Here is a 21,564-nt window from a genome sequence, read left to right as displayed (position 1 = left end):
TTGTATGATAAAATAATATCATTCATCGTTCATAATTTTTCGGGGTCACATCGGATGCGATTTTTTCATCCCATTTTCAACCGTTTTTATTTCCATCCGATTCATTCTCGACCAAAATCGCACCATTCAATCGCCCTAGTCGAAAAGAAATCTTAAAGGCGAATATATCAAAAATCGGATGGCATTTGCTATGAGTGTGTTAATAAAAGATGCTTGATTTTGAATATACATGTATTACAAAAAAGGCACCGCTACCTATATAACACATACTTTGGTTTATTTAAGTGTGCATACAGTTTCATTAGTGGTTATTCACTTTTTGTATAATAAGGGTCCGATCTTCAGCCTCAAAGCATTTTTTTTTTCATCATAAAATGTTATATTTATTCTTCAAACTTTATAAATGAAATAAAATTTTAAAAGAAATTTGATCAATGACATTCATGCATTTTAAGAATTTATTGCAATTTTGGCCACGGTGGATATAATGGAATAAATAACTACATACAAGTTGAGATCAAATTAGAAAAAAATCAGTTGTGTCGGTGCATCGCACTCCTCTACCTCCATGGGCGTCGGAACCGGGGGGGGGGGGCTAGGGGGAGCATACTAGCCCCCCCCCCCCCCCCCCCCCCGGGCCCCCCTCCCCACGGATTAGAAATTTCATGATTTTGGAAGGAAAAATTTTTTTGGAAGTATAGGCATACCTTCATATATAACAGTAAACAAAAAAAAAGAACCGTTGAAAAAAATGCATCCTCTTTACCTAAGGGAAAATACTCGTTCTGTCATGTTCCGGGTTTATTGGTTGTTACCCAACGATCCGTCTAATAGTTTTTCTTAACAAGCGTTTTAGTGATATAGACGCGCACATGTTTTCGGATTTGTGTGCATTTCACAGAAATTATTGTTTACTTTTTTTAAATTATTGTTAGGTATGTTGAGAAAAAGATAAATTATTCATTTTAAAATAATTGATGTAAACATTGCTTCATATTGGCGTTAGATAGGTTGTTTTCACTATTTTTCAGTAGAGATCTTGTCGTTATGGAGATTGTGCTTGATCACGTGACCAAGCAACTGAATAGTGTGTACGTAGAGCATTGAATGTGTGTACAATAATAGAATATTTACGTTTTGTATAGGACGGATACTAGTCGTAGATAGTCAAGATGCACAAAAGTTATCAGTCTATACTGCCGACCCACAATAAACTCCTACAGAAGCGCTGGGACAATACTTACTATGACGAACACAGGCGAAAGGTAATTAATCTTTAATGTAATGGTCACTGTTTGTTTTGTCAGTGAGAGGTTATCAGATTTACATCAACCGTTGATTAAGTTCTCATCTCAGAAGATATCACGTTGTCTGGATGATTAAGTAACTCTTGATTCCCAATTTAATTTGCTTAAATAAATTGATATATGTTTTCTTTTCTTTTTTTAACAAATCTGGACCAGGTTGAAATTATTTTCTGTATTGACTATGAAAAATAATCCTTACAATGTTCCCCATATACTTTCAAATCTTCTCAGTCTCTATAAGATTGGAAACATATGAAGAATATCAGATATCAATTTATCATACCCTAATATCCATGAAATTATATTGTATGTCATAAAGATTGATACTTTATACTCTTTAATGTATAACAGGTCCGAACAGCCGCACCAATGGTGGACACAAAGGCCCCACCAACCTACATGCATCTTCACCTCAAGCTCAAAAAGCTACAAGTAAGTTATAATTAATTCTATTTGAACTGTCTATCTTCCATGTGATAAGTCTCCTGTACTACAAATGTATTCATAATTAAACAGGGAAATGTTATGGTCCATCATACAGGAGATTGTTTAATAAATATTACTGATATGGCTATACTTAGGTAGACCTGTTGTGGCCTTTTCTATCTTAATCAAATATTTATAAGTGTCATAACTAGACAAGCACACAGTTAAATTCCATCGATTTCTACGGCTAAATCTTATCTATTCAATATGGGCTCAACATCTCCAGTTCCTATTAAGCTCATAAATATATTTCTATATTTGATAATCATGAGATTATGAATGCCTGGGCGATTTAAAATTTGTGCCAGCTCATGTTTTGCTGAAAGTAAGAATAGGTATAGAAATGCACAGTGAAACGAAAGAACTGTGTAAACAAGAGGTGGCAACACTGTTTCATTGGCTCATTTAACCGGTGAATATAAGAAAAATGAACGTCTTCAGTCATTGTTATAAAGCCCAGCCTATCTTCTCAATTCTGGATTTGATAATCTATGTTGCATCAAAGAAAGTCTTTCATTGGGATGATTCTCAATTATTAAAGATTTTTTCCTCTAATAATTTTATTCTGGGGACATTTTCAATAAGTTTCAGGAGAGCTCTTAAATCAATACTGCATGTATAAGGTGATCAAGTTATTTAAAATACCTTAAAGCATTGCTGGAAAAAAATAAAGGAAATCTTCTTCATCTTATTAATTAAAACCAATCCATGTTATGCAGAGAGAACCATACACAAGTATTATATTAAACAGTCTATTTATCATTCAGTTGAAGTATTGTTTATACTGAGACACTTATTACCAGAATAGTCAGCAATAAACCTTTCAAGATTAGTGCTTAAAAGTTTATTTAATGCAAGAAGTAGCACAATATTAAAGTGTCAACCCAAATATGGTTTAATAAAAAAGTTCTGAGATTTACACACTTGTAATATTGCAAAAATCTATAGACTAGACCCAAAGTTCTTTCCCATTTCACACAGTAATAAATTGATATGGGAAAAATCCGCTTAACGTTTCATTAAAGTTTTTTTTTCTGATAAGTTATATTTAATCAAAGCCTAGACTAGAATGGTGGCTTTTGTGTATTTAATGGCAGAGGATTGATTTGGAACATTTCATATCATTGATCAATCAGAATTTAATGGTAGCCATATTACACAAAGCCTTTAATTATGTCCTCTGATTTTTAAATGGAATTTGGTGGTTATTGAAAACCCTCTATACAAGATGTAATCAGTTTCTTCATCCTGTGCCTTTCTCACTCAGTGTGGGGTAAGGCTAGATGACTAAGTCAATACTCATACAACTACAGGAACATAAATTACATGACCAATATTGAACAACTTTTATGGAATCTCTATACATGCATGTTAACTAGGTGAAAAATAATCTCTGCTGAACAAAAACGTTGCTCTTTATACAACCGGTATATTGATTTTTACATTTGTTTCAATGCTGAGAAACTACAAACAAAAAGAATTTTTCTATTGAATTTTCTTTTATTAAAGAAAAAACAACCTCTGCACTCATTGTAGTTTTAAAGTAATTACCCCATTGTGGAAACTTATTTCAACCAAGTAAAAAATTATCTGCAATGAAAGGCCTTGTTTAAATTTTAATTTCACTTGATGTTTTGTATTTTGTTTGTTGCTAATGCACAAACAGCACACTATTCAGATCTTGAAAAAAAAATGACATTTGATATTTAGCTGTAAAAGTTCTGAGGCATTGAGTTTAAAGAAAAATTTCAGAAGTGGTTCATGCATGCCATGATCAGCCATATTGGGATTAAATGCCTCCTTTATTCAGAGCAAATATGGTATACACAATAGTTCTTTTTATAATCCACATTCACCTGGACTTAAGTAAATGCATTAATCGTGAAGGACCGTTGACACATAACGGGGACAGTATTCATGGGCTCCCCCACCCTGCTCTCACGCAGGGCTTTTAATGGCTGTAGTGTTGGTATATAAGACGATGTGGGTACACTATAAAACTGCATTACAAACAATCCAGAGTGCCCCCTATTTATTCACAGAATGTTTGCCTATAAAAGTTGCCTGTTAAAACATCCCTAATTTGTCCTGCCTGGTAAAACTAGGTTTATATTTATGAGGTTGATACATTAATAGACTGAATAAAGTCAATGTTGATGTTCCATCAGAAGAACCAATCTCTCTTGCTTTTATTGCCTATTGTGGCTGCTATTAGAGAGAGAGAGAGAGAGATTTTTAATGAATTATAGGCACCTGTAATGATAATATTAGTTTTTTTTATTGCCCCTTATATTAATTTAAACCAACTTAATCCTAAACTTGACCCTTATGAATTTAACAGGACTATTTTGTTGTCTAATTTTTAGTCATCTGGTCATGTCATCTGCTTGGATAATTGAAAATAAAGAGTCTTAAGTTTTGTTATCTTGTCAATAAAGCAGATAAACCAAAGTTGAATTTCCTGTACCTAATTTTCAGGATTCCAAAACACAATTATTGTCTACATGCTATTGTTGTTTCTTAATTTTTTGATGGTTAATTGTCTATTTCAGTTAGAAGAGGAGCGCCTGGCTACGATAGAGAGAGACAACAGAATTCTTTTAGAAAAAATGTCCTACATCATGAGAACGCGGGGCAGGGTGGACAATAGGAACATGTATGAATATAAAAGGTCCGTATTACATGTCAGCAATAAAGGCATTGGTGCATTCTGTGCCCATTACATTTTCATTTATAAGCCCTCTGACATGTTCGTCAGTGCTTTTCATTGCAGTGTGGATATTGTGGTTACCTTTCAGATAGATCATAGTTCTATAGGTTACAACAGTGGTAGATGTATTACAATTTTGACTGTACTAGCCATTTTATTATTGGTAAAGATTGCATTTTTGACATTGTGTCCATGGCAACATGTGGACTGTAATTACATGACTAATAGCTCTGTTTATTACAACATAAACATCCAGTATATCTATCCATTACAAGATCATTGTAATCATAGTTTTAAAAATAATGCCCACGACACCATTAGACTACACTAATCTCTGACAGTTTTTATATCATGGCACAATTGGAATGTTACATTTCTATGAGTCAGACAGTTATGATCATTGATTTCAATTCTGAGGGAAAGAGCTTATTATTGCATATCATAAGTAATATATCTGATTACAGTACATTTCTATTGTAATATGATAATGTAATATATCAATAATAATTAGAGACAAACACTTTAAGATCTACATCATGTTTTTGTCTTTGATCAAGGAATAAATGTTTGACATGTTCACTGTCAAAACTTTGAGAGTCTCTTACAAACTAGTTGTTTCATTAATTATTTGATATGTTTACTTTGAAAAGGGGGAGGGTGGAGGGGGTACAAAAATTTCACTGGATGTGATATATTGATAATTAGATGCCTGTCTTACTCCCATTTGTTATGTGTAATTTATATTGTGAGCAAGAGAGCAATCCAATAAGAGAAAAAAAAGGTAACAAAGAACAAGGTCTAATTAGCTCCAGCAATAAAGACAGAGGCCCAGTCTGAATATTTAACGACTGTTTATCAGGGTGGAGGTCTAGTGTATTGTCTCCTTGGCATTTCTATAGATTTCTAATGAAAAGGGTTCATCAATAACTTTATTGACTCCAAAATCCTCAAGCTTTTGTCATCTTACTGTCATGTAAATTCATATTAAGAGAAAAAAATCAATTCTTTTTATGAGACTTTTGGATAACCCAGTGCACTTTGTGTCAGGGAACGAGAGGGTCTATTGACCGACTTACGAATGTTCTGTGGCTCAGATATTTGTACAAGGTATAGACACCTGTTCGGTTCCACCCAGAGGTAGAACTATCTTCAGTCTGTACAAGACGTTACAAAGCCAGCTAAGTTACCAATGAAATGTCTCATTGATTCACACAGAAATATTTATAGGATTCCACCGAAAACGGAGGAAATTCAGCTTCCTGTCCTGTCAATTTTATAACCAATGTAAATTGATTTTGTACATAAAACTTTAAAGGACATTGATTTCAATGTTAAAGAGAGTTCTAAAAAGCCAAATTTGACATAAGTAGCTCAGATAAGAAAAATACATGCAATTGGTTTTATATGGAAAGAGCCTTTCGAAATAATTTAAGGAACAGCAAAGCTGACTTTTAAAAGATGTGACCTTGGTCTGTCTCTATATCCCAAGGATCGTCAGGCAAGAACCACTCAATGGCCCCTCTTATTCTGAGGACCAGGGTTTGATCAGTCTACAATCCCAGCCATTTAAATGATGTAGTTTCCCACTAACTTGAGGGGTTGAAGTGCTTAATTTGGGTCCCTTTACATTGGTTTGAAATTTAGTTGAAGTTTAATGTTTAGTGGTTAGAACTGAAATAACACCATTTCTCCTTTTAATGACAGAAAATAACTGATAAGTATATTAAACTTTAAATATTGAGTTGTGAAATCTTAATTTCAAGACTTTTAAACACTTTCAAAGAAGTTTTTATTGTAAACAGTTTTAAATTACCAAAATTTGTCATCTCGCTAGTCGTTGAGAAGTTGTACATATTGGCAAGACTTTAACAGTCAACTTTTTAAAACCACTCAAAGAGGGATTTTGCAATATATTTTGTCAAGGTATTTTTTGCATCTATAGGCTCTATTAGATAGCCATTAATTCTCTTCAATGAACTACTCTCAAAGTATAAATATTGGATCAATATTTGTGGATTAGGATTCACAAACTTATGGAGTCCACTGTTTGATTAGTCCCTAGTACCAACAGATGTCATATTAGTAAAGAGAAAATAGTATCTTATAGATATAGGTGACAGATAACATTATTACACAATGTATAAAACGTATTACCCATACTCAATATTCTTTTTACCGAGTTCCTGCAGTTCCTAGTGCATACAACTGAGTTTATTAAATACTGCAAAATACAGTTTTTCAAAATCCCCTTTACTTCTTTATCATATATTTAATGAGTATATAATTGATCTTGTACAGTTGAACTTCGATATCTCAAACACTGATACAGCAAAACTCGGTTATAACAAAGTCACTGGGACCTAAGAAATTACTTCGCTATAATCCGTAATTCATTATAACCGTATAAGAAATTCATTAAATTTACATAGCTTGGGATCCAAGATGACTTCGCTATATCCATAAATTCGCAATATCCGTGTTCGTACTAAACGAGTTTTACTGTATCTCGCATACGATGAACATGTCAGAGTGATTTTTAAGTCCCAACCACTTATTTATAAAAGTATTTTACCCTCGATATCTCGGATTCTTTGATATCTCGAAGTTTTTAAACAGTCCCATCTAGTTCGAGATAACGAAGTTTGACTGTAATTGATATTGTACAAATGGATGATGTTACAAAGGACTCATTCGAATTAGTATTAGTAAAATGGTAATCAAGTTACTCTGGATTGTGTATTGTGATCTGTGTAGATAGCCAAATTGTGTTGTCCTGTAATGATTTTTTGGGTTGTTTATTTTTTAGCTTAAACAAAGAGAAGAGACAGCGGGAACTGTTACGTGTGACTAAGGAGAACCAAGCAATCCTACAGAGAATCACGCTACGACAGCCAGAATACAGCGCCAAACGCTGGGCCGATATCTGGGACGAGGAGCAGAAATTTATTGACAACATCAGTCACTACCCCAAGGACTGGTGGACGATGAAGGTAGGTCTATAAGTACATCACTTACTGCCCCAAGGGATGGTAGAGGAATAAAAATAAACATTATTGTTCATTTTTCTTTTAACTTGACTCTAATTAATCTTTGCTATAAACCAGCATTTTAATATTAATATCATGAAAAAATCTCCAATGTCTTAAGAGAATCCTCTGATTTTGATTCGCTTGTATAGAATTTTTTAAATTCACAAATTGATAAATCTATATGAGGTTTTGAATCACTCAAATGAATGTTTGTTAATTCAGGAGAGGAGTAAATCCAAGCTGGAGAGTCGCTCTCAGAAGAAGAGGTCAGAAACCCGGGAAAACGAGGAGAGCATAGACGAGGAGAGGACGGAGCTAAAGGAGCAGACCAAACAGGAACCGAAGCAGGAGCAGAAGAAGGATGCGAAGGATGAGGAGAAGAGTGAACTCAAGGAGAAGAAGACCCAGAAAAAAGAGGAGCCCAAGAAGTCAGAGTCGCCCACCAAACAATCCGAGTCACCTACCAAATCCAATGAGGATTCCAAAGTAGCAGAATAACAAGTGTACATATGCTGGACTATTTTATTATGACCTCTCAACTCACTTGTATGATTAAAAAAAAAGGATGTAAAATTTAAAGACTTGTTCGGAAGCTGTGGATTTGTTTTTATCAAAGCAGGCATGGTCCTTAAAGTGTTTTTTCCAGTGGATGCAGTGAAGTGTGGAAAACATTGTCATCACAATCTATTGCGTACTGACGTCACCGATCTACAGTATTGTTTCTTATCTATCGAGCAATGAATGTGCGGCTGTGAAAATTGTTAACTATATTACACAACATATCAGGGCTTTAGTATGATTCCTCTCAGACAAGAACTCTACCGTTCCTGTCCCTTTCAGAACTTTCGTTGTTTGTATTTGGTATAAAATGTTCCCCAAATTATTTTTGTTAGGAGTACAGTGACTGTACATTTACACAAGGGTACTTATGTGTGTATTGTTTGTTTGTAACAAAGATTGAGTATTACTGTTTAACTGATTACAATCATGACAATGAATTCAGTGTGTCGTACGACTTCGCTCGCATTTCTATACCATGTGACGCGAGGCTACCAACACGGATTCACAATGTTGGATACATTGGCTGATGAGTTTTGTTTCTTTGTTTGCTTTCTGTGATACTAGCCGGACTGTATACCTCCGACATTGTTTGACTCTGTAAGCTGCTTAGGCTATGTGTAACCCATTATAACAGTATTCCAATAATCATTCTATTATGCACACTGACCAGTTTATCCTATGGTGGTCAATCTAAAGGTTCATACTTTGTATCAGAGTAATATACAAGTCATTCACTCTATCTAGATAGTATTATGGTTCAGATATTTTAAAGCTAGATCATGTGGTCAATATTTATAGGTTGATATTTTTATTCAGTTTGCTATGTATTCTATTGACATCTTCAATGGGAGATAATTTTGTACCCTGTGATAAAAGGTCCATTTCTCTGCGACTAGGTCTGATCTGTTATGTATCAATCAGTATTTCATGTGTGTTACATGTAAAACGCTAGTTAGAAGCATTTTGTTCCATTTTTATTTGAAATTCTTTTTTAAGATTGAATAAACTCAATTGAATATTCTGTACTCTCGTTTTGTTATCTTATAACGCATGCTTATGAGCAATGTACAGACAGCAGCATCTTTAGCAGATCAAGTCATGCCGTAAATATTTAAAATCAGCTTGTCAGACTACCAGGGTATAAAATGCTGTTTGAAAATTGAACGCTGTGTCAAGGGGAATAACTCAGAGTCTGGTTGCTTCATGAACATGCATTACTTGATTTATTCTTTCCTTTTAACATTATTTTGAGAATGAATCATTAGTTAATGTTCATGTACTAAAATATCTCTAATTATCAGTACCAAATCAAATGTACTTCAATAGGTGTATCGATGTCCTTCGGAAATTTTTAATACTATATATTACTAATATTTACTAATATTAGAAAATGCTAGCTATATACTAGAATAACAAAATAGTTTCAATAAAATGTTTCCAAAAAAAAAAAAATGATAACGCATCTTTCATTGACTGATCACAATCTAGCAAGAGAGTTATGTGATTGTATCAGTGACATAATACAGTGATTACAATTAAGCAAGAGAGCTAGAAACCAAGACAGCTGGTGGCTGTAGAAGTTCTCTACATATATATATATATATATATATATATATATATATACATGTATCTATATACTATTGGAAGGTACTCAACTTGGGTTTCTGAAAATGTGAAATTGAGTTTGACCTTTTAGCAGACACTTTCATGTATTTCTTTAAATGACATCTATGTAAATGCATTTTAAAAAGTTTCATCCTGTACATGTATGTAGTCAGCATGCAAACTCGAGCGAATATGAATACTTTGGTAAATAGTGACATATAAAACAATTAAATCTAATATAGATCTAAATGCATTAGGGGTATATTTTGGTCAATTCGTCAGGTCTTGCTATATGCCCTTGATATTACAGCCATTGCCTGGTTACTACATAGACAACCTCTCAGGCTCAGATAATGCTAATTCAATGTGCTGCACATATGCAGCCCAGCAAAGGAAAATAGTTTTAAAACTTGAAAAACTCTGATAAAAGGGAGACAACTCTTTCTACACTCCTAGACTTGTCATGCTTTTTTCAAAATCAGATATAATGCAACACCAAATAATACTCCAGAAATCTGTAACAAACTGTTGTGGAAAAGTTCAGTATTTTGAATATAAGTAATTAAAGTTAGTACCATTTTGACAATTTTATTGTGAACTGGTAGCATTCATACTTAAAATGGCATGATCATCATAGAGTTTTATCCCTATTATACAATAAGGGGCAGACAACTCAATAATACAAAATAAACATACAGATACTGATATAACATGTACAATATAAACAGGTATTTGAATATTAATGTATGGCTTATCAAGCCTCTCAGAATTAGAAAATAAGTGTTTAAATATACAAATATTAACCTTTAGTTAAAAAACTTGCAATAAATCAACACATGATAATAAAATCCTAATTAACTCCAAAATGCAAAAATAACATCAGACAGTAATATATCACAGGAATTCACTTCTCTATGGGCAGTTCTTATGTTTTTCTTCCTAAAATTCAATAGCCTGCATCATCATCACTTTATTCTCAATAATGTCTTTCAACCACTTCTCACGGAATCTGGACTCTCCTGGTCTGTAAATAAACATCAAGAGGATTTTAAGAAAATAATCGGGGGAGGGCTCTCTTGTTCAAATAATATCAAATACATGTATACCTAGAGCTGAGTTAGAACATGTAATAACTCATCTTCCCAAGTCAAAAGGTTTCTGAGCCACTCCGCTCTTCACAAACAAACAAAAACCAGAGCAGATCAGAAACCCTTGGCTGTGGCAGATGGTAAAAACAGTGTAAAAAGTGTTGTAGATGACCTATGACATCCCATATGTCAGCAGAATGCATGCGCAGATATCAAGGTAAACATATATCACATATCTAGCAAACTTACTTGTGAACTAATCGATGGGCTTCAAATACATAAAATACATCTACAGGGAAAGTCTGAAAAAAAATTAAATCTTTATTAGGAATTCTGTTCTCTTAGGAATATTTAAATATGTTTACATGCAATCAATCGATCAATCAAGTTTACTTTCACATATCATAAGTTGATCTATTTAGAAAAGAAACCAGGCAGTGCAGCTATCTGTAGATCTTTAATACATGTACTTATCTATCATGCAGCATATACTAATTTAAAACATCTTAATAGTAGGATTTACAATTTTATATTTTAAAAAAAGGTATTTAGTTATGTACCTAGATTTCTGTTGCTATAATATACCATATATAATCACTCAATAAAAATAAATGGGTAATAAGAAATGACAAGAAAATTTACCCCAGGTTTGATTGAAGACACCACAAAGGAGAAATAGACACAAGCGGTTGCCCTGGGGATCGGCTTTCTTCGAGTTGGGATGCTCCATCTCACTCTGTACCTGAACCTAGTGTCAAACTCATGAGGATCCTCTCCCAGAAAATCAATACAGTACAACCAACTATCCTCATAGTCCCAGGTCTGTAGGGAAACAATTCAACTCAGTATTAATATGGGCAATGTGATGTGTCAGCTTATTAAAGCAAAAAAACAATCAATGGTAAAATGTTCTATTTATAGGGTACTGACATTGACTTAACATCTAGTCTCAGCCATTTATGGTTATCAAATTGGTTATTGTCCGACTACAATGTTACGGTCTGTCCCAGGATCTTTATGCAGAATATTAGAGGGTTTTGGACAAAAATAAACATACCTGTGAATGAAATGCAATTGAAATCGATGAAAGGGAAAATATCTTAATTGACTTGTGTAATTGAAACCTGACAAGCTACAATGGGGGCGTTACAATGGAGAAAGCTTGAGATTTTTTCATGTTAATGAATGAACATCATTTGAACCCTGAGACATTTATAAATATCAAATAATTTAAGAAAATGCGCTGCATAAATATCTTGGGACAGAGTATGATTACAATATCAAATAATCTTTTGACGCTCTACCTTTATATATTCATGGATCTTTTCTTCCGCTTTTTCTACTGAGAATTCTGAGATATTCAACCATTTGATGTTCTTGACTTCAAAGTTATCTTCCCTGACGAAGGTGGACTGTCTAGAGAACTCCTCAGCCTTCAGCGACTCGAACGTTTTCTCGCGCTCTGTCAGCGACAGGTTGGTCTCCAGGCGTTTGATGGCGGTATCTATCACCTCGTCCACCAGTTTCTTGGCCTGGTCGGCGTAAACATCATCTGTTGACATCGTCACAACGTTTCTGTAAAATTACCGTAAATTTCTTCTATAATTTATCGACACAAATAAGTCACATGCCTGCTTACATTGGTTTTACACATGAAAATATTGGACTCTACTGAGTATTTTACCTTTAATTTTTAATTTTGGTCCCTTCTTATGCTCTGATGTTCTTAAAAGTTGAATTTTGTTTGTCTTACTTTGGTTTAAACCTTTTAAAATCGCTTCATACAGACAAATCCTGTTGATTCCCGAACTTTTTTAGACCACAGTCGCCGCCATATTTATTTACGATTGCGTATCTAAGCGCAGATTGTCGAACAGACCAATGAACAACCGTTTTACATCAGAAATGTTTTGCTAGCTAAAAACCGCACCAAGTTGCTCCTAAATATCCGGAATAATGAAGAATAAGCAAGTTTTTTTTAAAAGATATCTTCTAAACACAAGCAAAATTAATGCATAGCGATTAGAGTTCATTTGATTGAGCGTATAGAATTGGATTTATTATAATCACTCAGATTTAATCCACGCATCAAATTGCGAATGATATAGGCCTATACGGCCTCTATCTAATGATATTCAAATGTAGAGTTAATGTGATCATTTGCGGCCGTGTGTCTCTAGAATGTTAATGTTATCGAATATCATCATAAATATTTCCTCCACAGATTAGTTATTTTCAAAATCAATTCTAAATAAACATCAAATAAAAGCGAGGCGGAATTTGACAGGCAAATGATCTATAAGTAATGAAAATAATATGTAAACGGTGTGACCGAGCGCAGTTTGAGTTTTGTAGAACCTATGTTAACCGCCTTATTTTTACTATCTAAGCTATTGTTTTCTAAGATGTAGCCTTGTTTTCCATCCGGCATGCATCCATCTTTCTTTATATCAATATTTAAAATCAACAAGTACACGATTAAAGTTTTCAGGTGTCCAAGTAGCGTAGTGGACAATGCACTCGCTTTTCACCGCTGCAATCCGAGTTCGATCCCCGTGATCGACAGTGGTTAAATGTGATAGGGTATGGCGGTCGCCAGCTTGGACACGTGAGTTCTCTCCGGGTACTCCGGCTTCTTCTCACACCAATGACCCCCTCGCGCTAACATCCGTGCCAACGAGAGATATTAATATATAAAGTTGTAGACCTTGCTTATCAATCGTTGTAAAAAAAAAAATAAGTTCAGTTTTAACGTTTTCACCGAATTGAATTAATAATTGAGTATTCAAATCTCTTAGAACTATGAGAAAATTTTATCCACAGATGACTTGATTTGAAAATATTTTTATTGTACAAAAATACAATTAGGATTGGGCACAAGTTCCATTACTTAGACCGCTTTCTCCCAATACAAAGATATAATACAATAGATGTGCAAACAACACAAATATCCACAGATCACCATCATTGTAAACGTGGGTACTTGTTGCTATCGCTCTATTTTCATGGCTTTGATCAACGAATAAATGAGAGAATCATTAATCAGCAATCAATCAGCACAATTTCATATTTCAGCGACAAGAAAGCATTACTGTAAAAAGTACAAGACATGATCCGTTACCGTCAAGCCACATTGTCTGTCCGCGGCACCTCGCACAAATACATGTAATAGATATGTGATTCAACTTCTCCAAACAAGGGAACGCTATTTATTGAGACAGTCAAACTTGCCCGTCACTGTACGGCCAGTACTTTTGTCTGTGGCAAAAACATACAGTTCCGTCGATCCAAACTCCAAGGAAACATCAATCTCCCGTTTTTTATCCTGAAATTTGTAGTCCTTTACATCCAAGACAACCGTTCCTAGCATCCGGCATTCCGTAGTGAAAGTCTTCAGTTTATCAGACTCATAGATTTCAATGTTGCCAGAAGTACTGTATGCTGAGGATAGAGTGAAGGTTTTCTGGATTCGCGTCAGGGGAGCGTTTTTCTCGATCATGCATTTAAACACGTCTGTACAAACATCCATGCCATCGACTTTCAATTTATACGATTCTGGGTGTACCCCTGTTTGGAATGGAGCATTGGTTGCAATGCCGTAGTATTTTGGACTCCTTCTTTCGGTAATTGTTGCCGGCTCATGTCCAAAGATCACGGCACCCTTTAGGACAGCGAGGTTCGCCTCGGCTGGATTGATTATGACTTTCTTGGGGAATGTGTCTTTGATTTTGTCGTAAAGTATTGGACATTCTGAAAACCCTCCCACCAAGAGAATTATTCTAATTTCAGAGACAGCCATGTTCAGAAATAACTTCTCTAGATGACTTACCAGATCACAAATTGTTTCTCTATAAACTAAGTCTTTTAGGAAACCGGTCTTAAATCGAAACTTGTTTTCCTTCACAATGCTCACTTTTCCTTCCAACTTACACTCGGTCATTCTGGACTTTACCGAACTGCCTTTCAGCTCTTTATAAATTCGACAAAGTTCTCCCAAATTTGAGAAAGTAATATATTCCTCGTCAGATCGACCTATGCTTCGCTTTTTAGATTCAAAATTTCTCTCAAATTCCAACCAATCAGAGGTGCTCTCTTTTTCAAATCGCTTCATCACATCCTCTCCCAGCCACTCTGTCATGGCGCTGAAGAATTTCCGGTCGACATTGGTTCCTCCTAGAGCATCGCCAGTGGCATGGTGCAGTTCCTTTAGACCCCCGCCTCCAACAACCTCATGTGCCGTTACATCAACTGTACCACCTTCCCAATAAAAAAAGTATGATTGATAATTATTTTTAAATCATACGCAATGTTAGACATGTACAAGACAGGAGATCTCTTTTTCTGAAGAAGGTATCTTTACTTGTCTTCAGCCCTTGAATCTACCATACCGCTGTTACAATTGCATTACAATTATTTACGCAAATCACGTATGTGATTTTAAATAGAGGTTGTTAATTTGGAGAGAAAACAGAAATATGAGAAACAATAAAACACCAACCCCCACAGTCCACCACCATGAACTTCCTGCCGGGCTGAAATGCCTTGACCTCTGACTCCTCCTTGTCCTTGCTCAGCGCCACCTGCTTACAAAGAATGGCCGCTGCTTCCGGTTCCAATGCCAATTTTAGCTGGTTATTTGCAATGCCCGCCTTTAATGGGACATAAGTATGAATCGTATCTTTTGACGGGAATAAATATGTTTAATTAAATTAATTGTTTTTTTAGGCTAAAATCCTTAAATTAATTATATTGTCTATAGTGTCTTGTTTTATCAATTCCTTCGTACAAAATTGAATAAGCATAATCTTTTAGAAGATAGTGGGGGGGGGGGGGGGGAGATAGCGCAAATACCCATTCGGTTTAGTTGTAAAGTACAATTTTGAATTCATTTTTTCCAATTAAACCTATTCAAATATATTATCATACAAGTTTGCAAAAGCACAATTTCTGGATATATTCAACTAATTTTAATATATATAACAAACAAGATGAAAAAATTTTGCTGGTATCGAACCCACACCATAAAAAGCTTTTTATATAAGGTTACCATGTACATGTATCTTGTATTCTTTTCTCTTTTTTTTTTTTTTATCTTTTAATAGCTTATATCTTGTCCTGGGGCCATAAAATTTAGACGAGCTTACTTTTGATCTAAGTCTCACTTTTACAAAAGAAACATATAGTGGAAAAGTGAGACTGAGATCAAAAGTCAGCCTGGTATTCTAACCACTGAATTATTTTTGGTACAGAAATGTACGCTGTTTCAATACTATGTACGACTTTGGCCACGAATTTGCGGACTCGTATTAATCTCTCTAAACGTTCAATTGTTGGGATACAAAATGATTTTTTTAATGTATTGTGGGTCATATTTCCACATTTTTGGGAGTTGATTTTAATCAATTCTCCTATGCAGTTACTCAGACAAACCGAAAGTGAAACAGTGTTTGGACCTCAGCACAAATCATTGCTGCTGACAAGACTTAGTTCTTGAAAATAATTGATAAATTCGATGTAATGTATGCTAAAGCAATGTTTATCAAGGAAACTTATTTATAAATATATTGAAAATAGTCAGATTTTAAATGGTACGAACAATTTAAATATTTTTTGTAGTCGTATGTATTCCTACGCCAGAGTTATATATAGCCTCGTTCAACTCGACGCTCGGCTGTCTCCGTAAATCCTTGTCGGAGATTTACGGTGTCAGACGAGCGTTTGGTTGAACGAGACTAGAGTTCAATATTGCTTGGATCCATACAATTTTCGAGAAATATTTCTATTACTGATACATAGATTGATTGAATTAATTTTATCTTTGAATATGATTTAACATGATTCATACGGGGGTTTCTCGACATTCTTGTCGAAAAAGTCCCAAAATTCATATTATAAAAATGTGCGTAATTCAAATTAGAAACTATATGTACTTGTCATGCAAAATAACATATCATTGATTTTAAAATAAATAAATATCGACAAAATCAATTCCCGTCAGTTCTTCAGTACTTTGATTGATTGAAATCGGTTCGTTTTCCGTTCGACCTTATCTAGACTATGAGAAAAATATGGAGCACAGACCCACTTTATAAAAGTTCTAAAAATTGACACTATTTGGGGGTTTTGATACGTATACTCGCCTATTTGGTTAAACATATTTCAAGTATTGACCATATTTAAAGGTTAAAAATCGTTGATGTTAAATATATATTACTTTGAATAATTCTTTTAAAAAATATCATATTTATTGATATTTTAATTTTTCAGTATATCTTATCCGTCCGTGTATGGGCATTTTACACACCTTACCCACCCACCTTCTTTACCGAATTTTGCACTGACCTGTACAGCTGCCATTCTCATAAACTGTTTAGCCTCATTTGACCAAATGGCGGGAACTGTCAGCACCCATCGAACATGGTCTGCCCAGGACTCCTGTTGCGTCGACTTTCCTTCGTGGTCTTCAACGAGACACTTTTCCAATTCTTTGTCCAATTGTTCTTTGAGGTACCGTATGGCCTCTGAAAACACCTTTAAAGCAGACATTTTCTTTCCATTTGCAGCTGTAATCTGCATATCTTCTTTGATCTTTTTTCCCTGAATAAATATTCATTTCATTAATCCTCTTAATGCATTTCTGCACATAAAACAACAAAAGAAATATCGTAAACATAAACTACCGAACTTTTTCTCAAACTGTGAGATGAAGATCGTGGAATTTCTAAATACACTTTACTGAGCACCAATGTTTACCTTCGGTCTTCCTCCTTGCGATGCAGCTCTAAATAAGGCCATCTTAAACCGCCTGAAATAAAACCAGTTCCGGTAATCCTCGTCTGACTCGTTGTCCTCATCTTCATCCAGTTCATCTGCAGCGGCCAAATCCGAGTATTTCTTCTCTGCTTCGTAGCCAAAACTGTGAAATTCTCCTTTATCGTCAAATAAGATGGATGTTGGTGTTTTCTGTGTTCCATTCCCGTCATTTTCCCAGGTTGGGGAGTAAATCTTCAGAGGGTCCTTTTTGTGGTCACTGATCAAGGAGTAGGCATACCCGCTGAAGGTCGTGCCGAAGTCGATCGCTGCCACTATGAAGGTTTTGTCTGGAGTGGCCATCGTGATGTACCCTATAGCTAAACCATGCTGGATTATTCCCTACCTGCATGTACTTTCGTTTTGATTAATGCAAAAGAGTTTAACGGTATACGTCAAATGTGATTTAAACAAGTGGAGACCACTAGATTTTGTGACGTCGGCATAAATTTGTAAACTATATTAGCTATCTTTTTACTTTTATCGACAAACCAATCAGGTGAATGAGTTGCAAGGCATTGTGGGCTACTACAAGTTTCAGTGTATACAATGCGTATTGAAAATATATACCATTTTGAATTGTCTTTTGGAAACTCATCTTGAATGATTTTTCAGAATTTATGAAATTAATATGGACAATTATGTCTGAACTTCAATTTCTATGCTCACATTTAAAAAATATTGCATATGAGGACTTATATCAACCTATTTAAATACCCCATTGTCAATGTTCAAAAGAGAGGTACGTCCTATTGAATTAGAAGCAGTGAGTACCGTTTTTTCACGTGATACCCCAGATTTGGGACAACATTAGTAGAATGCGCATTGATATTTTCTTCAAGGACATTCATTAGAATGTTTAACGAACAAAATATTATATGCTTCCTAGCATGCACTTCTGCATTTGTATATTTGTGTATTTCTACTACCGTGGCTATTTACGTAATTTAAAAATGTACAGTAACCAGTATTTGTTTCTATATAGTGCAAAACGATAAAGTCAACAATAAACAATTATCAATTTTTTAAAATAAAAAACTGTTTGTACTTGTATGGGTATGTTTGCCAGTCTTTGATACTGATCATTTTTTGAATGGTACGTTATCTTTCCACTTTTACCTTCTAATGTAAAAATAAATCTAAAGTACAAATATTCCGACAAGCAAATAAACGTGCTTTTGTTGAATCGTGAACACGTTGTAGACCATCATGCTTTGCAACTGATTCACTGGATTGGAGAAACTGTTTGACGTAAATATTGTCACACGTTAAATAATGGTATCCAAATAAGGTAATGTACCCGACCTGTTGAAGTACATATCGAATTTTAATGTCATGTACATTCGGTACACTCTATAACGCTATTCAAAAAATATGTGTACAGGTATATGGCATTCAATTTTGTGTGCATAATATGAAGATACTGAATACTTACTTTGATGAACCAACATGGTTAGTTCACAATGTAATATAGCTAAAAGATAAGCTTGCCTTTGCTAAGGAAAATGACCGAGCTCTCCTTTTTTAAAGAGCCTGTATACAAGATAAGGCTAATTGCCTTACAAGTCTAAAACTTACGTTTTTGCAAGCCTTACGTCTCTAGTGTCCACACGCTAAGGCAATCATTTCCATAATTTCCACGTGTTTTTGTTTTTTTTCTAAACATTGCAAAAAAAAATAATACACCCGGAAAAATTCACTCAAATTTACAGGACATTATCTGATAATGAAAGATATTATGATAAATAAACTGTACATGTGTCAAATAAGCGAAAAATTTGCAGTTTGTAGATAAAAAAATGAATGTCTAAAATAATTATTTCAGTAAGTAACAACAAAAGCCCTTGCGGGGATTCGAACTTGGGATGTACAGATCACAAGTCCGACAACTTAACCACTCTGCTATGGTGTAAGTTACATCTTAAAGTCAATAAAATCAAGAACAGGACAATGCATTTTAATCACTCAAAACAGCTGTCGAACTGCGCAGCTACAGACTTATTTTGAAGATTTAAAAATCTGAAAAAATATGAAGGGGGTTCATTGGTGTCTTCTCTACAACCATTTGTTGAGAAAAAAATTTGAATTTTGCTCATTTAAGTTCTTGTATGCATACTTTTCAAACAAAATGACATGTAGGACTTCATATTTATTGCTTTTATATCTTTTGGCAACATTTTTGGCCAGTTTCATGCAGAAACAAGCCAGTTCAAGAAATGTTTACATTCTTATCCTCAGATGTACAAGAAGACTTGTAATTATTTAATGTAAATGCAAGTGTCTGCTATGATGATTTGACAAAAAATGTCAGCTACTCCTTTTTGATTTCATGAAATTGCAATCTGGAGGCTTGCAGTGATTTGCTATTTGAGCAGTAGTTGCTATTTTTGATAGGACATTTAGTTTTAAGGTGCTTTGGTGAGGTCGTGGTGTGTGAGGAAAAAGACCTGCTGGTAATAGTGATTTGAGGACTGTGTAAGATAGTGGTTGCACTGGGAATCAAAGAACAATTCAACCAATAGTTCGTTGTGTTGTTTTGAAGATGATTGAGACCAAGGGTGCAGTGTGATTTGAAGATCGCAAGAATTGTAGGACCATACGGTAATTTAAAGATGGCGATAATTAAAGGTTTATGTAGTTATTTAAGAAAGATGGAAACTAGAAGAAGTAGCTGTTGTGATATGAAGAAAGCGAATATTAACTGTTGATGTGGTTATTTGAAGAAGATGGAAAATGGAGGTCGATGTCGATATTGAAAGGTTGTTGAAAGAGTTGATATGATGTTTTGAGAATGGTAGGAACTAACGTAGCCGATGACAATGTGAGGATTGTGGAAGCTATGAGCAGATGTGGTCATTTGAGGAAGGGAAAAAATTGAACACAGAATCTGATACTGTGGAAACTAGAGGTGACTACAGTAGTTTGGGGGATAGCGGGCACTAGATGCTGATGGAGTTATCCGAGGTTGGTGGAGATCGTCTAGAGATCGCTGTTAATAATTTGAGCATTGAGGGAACTGAAAGTTTGATGTGATTTTTGAAGGTGGGAGAAACTAGATTTAAATATGTTTTTTGAGGGAAGTGTGAGATAGCTGTGGTTTTTTGACGATGGTTAGAGCTAGAGGTTCATGGAGTAATTTGAAGATGAGGGAAATAGATGTGATAAACTCTAGTAAGTTGAGAATGGTTTGTACTAGAGGTCGTTGTTGAAATTTGCGAACAAGGATGACGGACCTTTATGGATATCTGATGAAAGTGCGAGCTAGAGGTAGAACGGTGATTTGAGGACGGCATGAGCAGGGTAGGGATTCGAGTCAGAACGGTGCAAGCGAAAAAACACTAGTTAGTGTTAAAACTTCTTTATTGGGACATGCATGGAGAGAGAGAAAAATCTGCGCTGAAGACGAAAAGAATTACAATCAACTTATCATAAATGGGTTATCAGTTGCAGGTTGCATGGAGAGAAAGAGAAAAATCTGCGCTGAAGATGAAAAGAATTACAATCAACTTATCATTAAATGGGTTATCGGTTGCAGGTTGCATCAAGTTTATGGAGGTATTGAGCCGAATTGAGGGATGAAAATGATCATATTTAGTCATTTCTGTATCCTGGAATGCATGGTGTATTGAAGATCACTTCATATAAAGCATTTTTCCTGTAGATGCAAAGTAATATCATAACATTTTTTCCCATACTACGAAATATGATTAATTTCAAAGCAAAATTTCAATTGCAATACAATAAGAATCAGGTTTTAGGCACAGAATTTTATCCATTGTACATGCCTTTGATATCATTTAGCACCAATAAAAAGGGAAGGCGCCATGATATAATAAACCCATTTACTTCATCACCTTGTTCTTATTCTATCCAATCCGTTTCACTACAGTTTATGGGAAACTGACTGGCTTTTATTTTCATCCCCATTCCTTAATGACCTTTTCTGTCTTGTTATACTATTGTTTAGT

General features: G+C 34.7%; 3 protein-coding genes across 3 annotated transcripts; 1 reads left to right on the top strand and 2 right to left on the bottom strand.

The window, feature by feature from the left end:
• Window positions 1-806: 806 nt before the first annotated feature.
• Window positions 807-9,114, top strand: LOC128169057 (sperm axonemal maintenance protein CFAP97D1-like). Its single transcript, XM_052835221.1, has 6 exons — window positions 807-935; window positions 1,146-1,265; window positions 1,659-1,739; window positions 4,346-4,464; window positions 7,310-7,493; window positions 7,755-9,114. The coding sequence occupies exons 2-6, from the start codon at window positions 1,173-1,175 to the stop codon at window positions 8,028-8,030; spliced, it is 753 nt and encodes a 250-aa protein (XP_052691181.1). The 5' UTR covers window positions 807-935; window positions 1,146-1,172; the 3' UTR covers window positions 8,031-9,114.
• A 1,156-nt stretch (window positions 9,115-10,270) lies between these two features.
• On the bottom strand, window positions 10,271-12,672 carry LOC128169060 (A-kinase anchor protein 14-like). The gene is made up of 5 exons (XM_052835224.1): window positions 12,540-12,672; window positions 12,091-12,361; window positions 11,429-11,608; window positions 11,036-11,088; window positions 10,271-10,722 (listed from the first exon to the last, which is right to left on the bottom strand). The coding sequence occupies exons 2-5, from the start codon at window positions 12,346-12,348 to the stop codon at window positions 10,638-10,640; spliced, it is 576 nt and encodes a 191-aa protein (XP_052691184.1). The 5' UTR covers window positions 12,349-12,361; window positions 12,540-12,672; the 3' UTR covers window positions 10,271-10,637.
• Window positions 12,673-13,614: 942 nt separating this feature from the next.
• Window positions 13,615-18,444, bottom strand: LOC128169059 (heat shock 70 kDa protein 12A-like). Its single transcript, XM_052835223.1, has 4 exons — window positions 17,540-18,444; window positions 17,129-17,383; window positions 15,285-15,435; window positions 13,615-15,043 (listed from the first exon to the last, which is right to left on the bottom strand). The coding sequence occupies exons 1-4, from the start codon at window positions 17,897-17,899 to the stop codon at window positions 13,992-13,994; spliced, it is 1,818 nt and encodes a 605-aa protein (XP_052691183.1). The 5' UTR covers window positions 17,900-18,444; the 3' UTR covers window positions 13,615-13,991.
• Between the last annotated feature and the right edge of the window lie 3,120 nt (window positions 18,445-21,564).

This window comes from Crassostrea angulata, unplaced genomic scaffold, assembly GCF_025612915.1.
Source record: "Crassostrea angulata isolate pt1a10 unplaced genomic scaffold, ASM2561291v2 HiC_scaffold_92, whole genome shotgun sequence".
In the NCBI taxonomy this organism is placed as follows: domain Eukaryota; kingdom Metazoa; phylum Mollusca; class Bivalvia; order Ostreida; family Ostreidae; genus Magallana; species Magallana angulata.
Note: the sequence above shows the minus strand (reverse complement) of the source record. Positions and strands in the feature narration are given on the sequence as shown.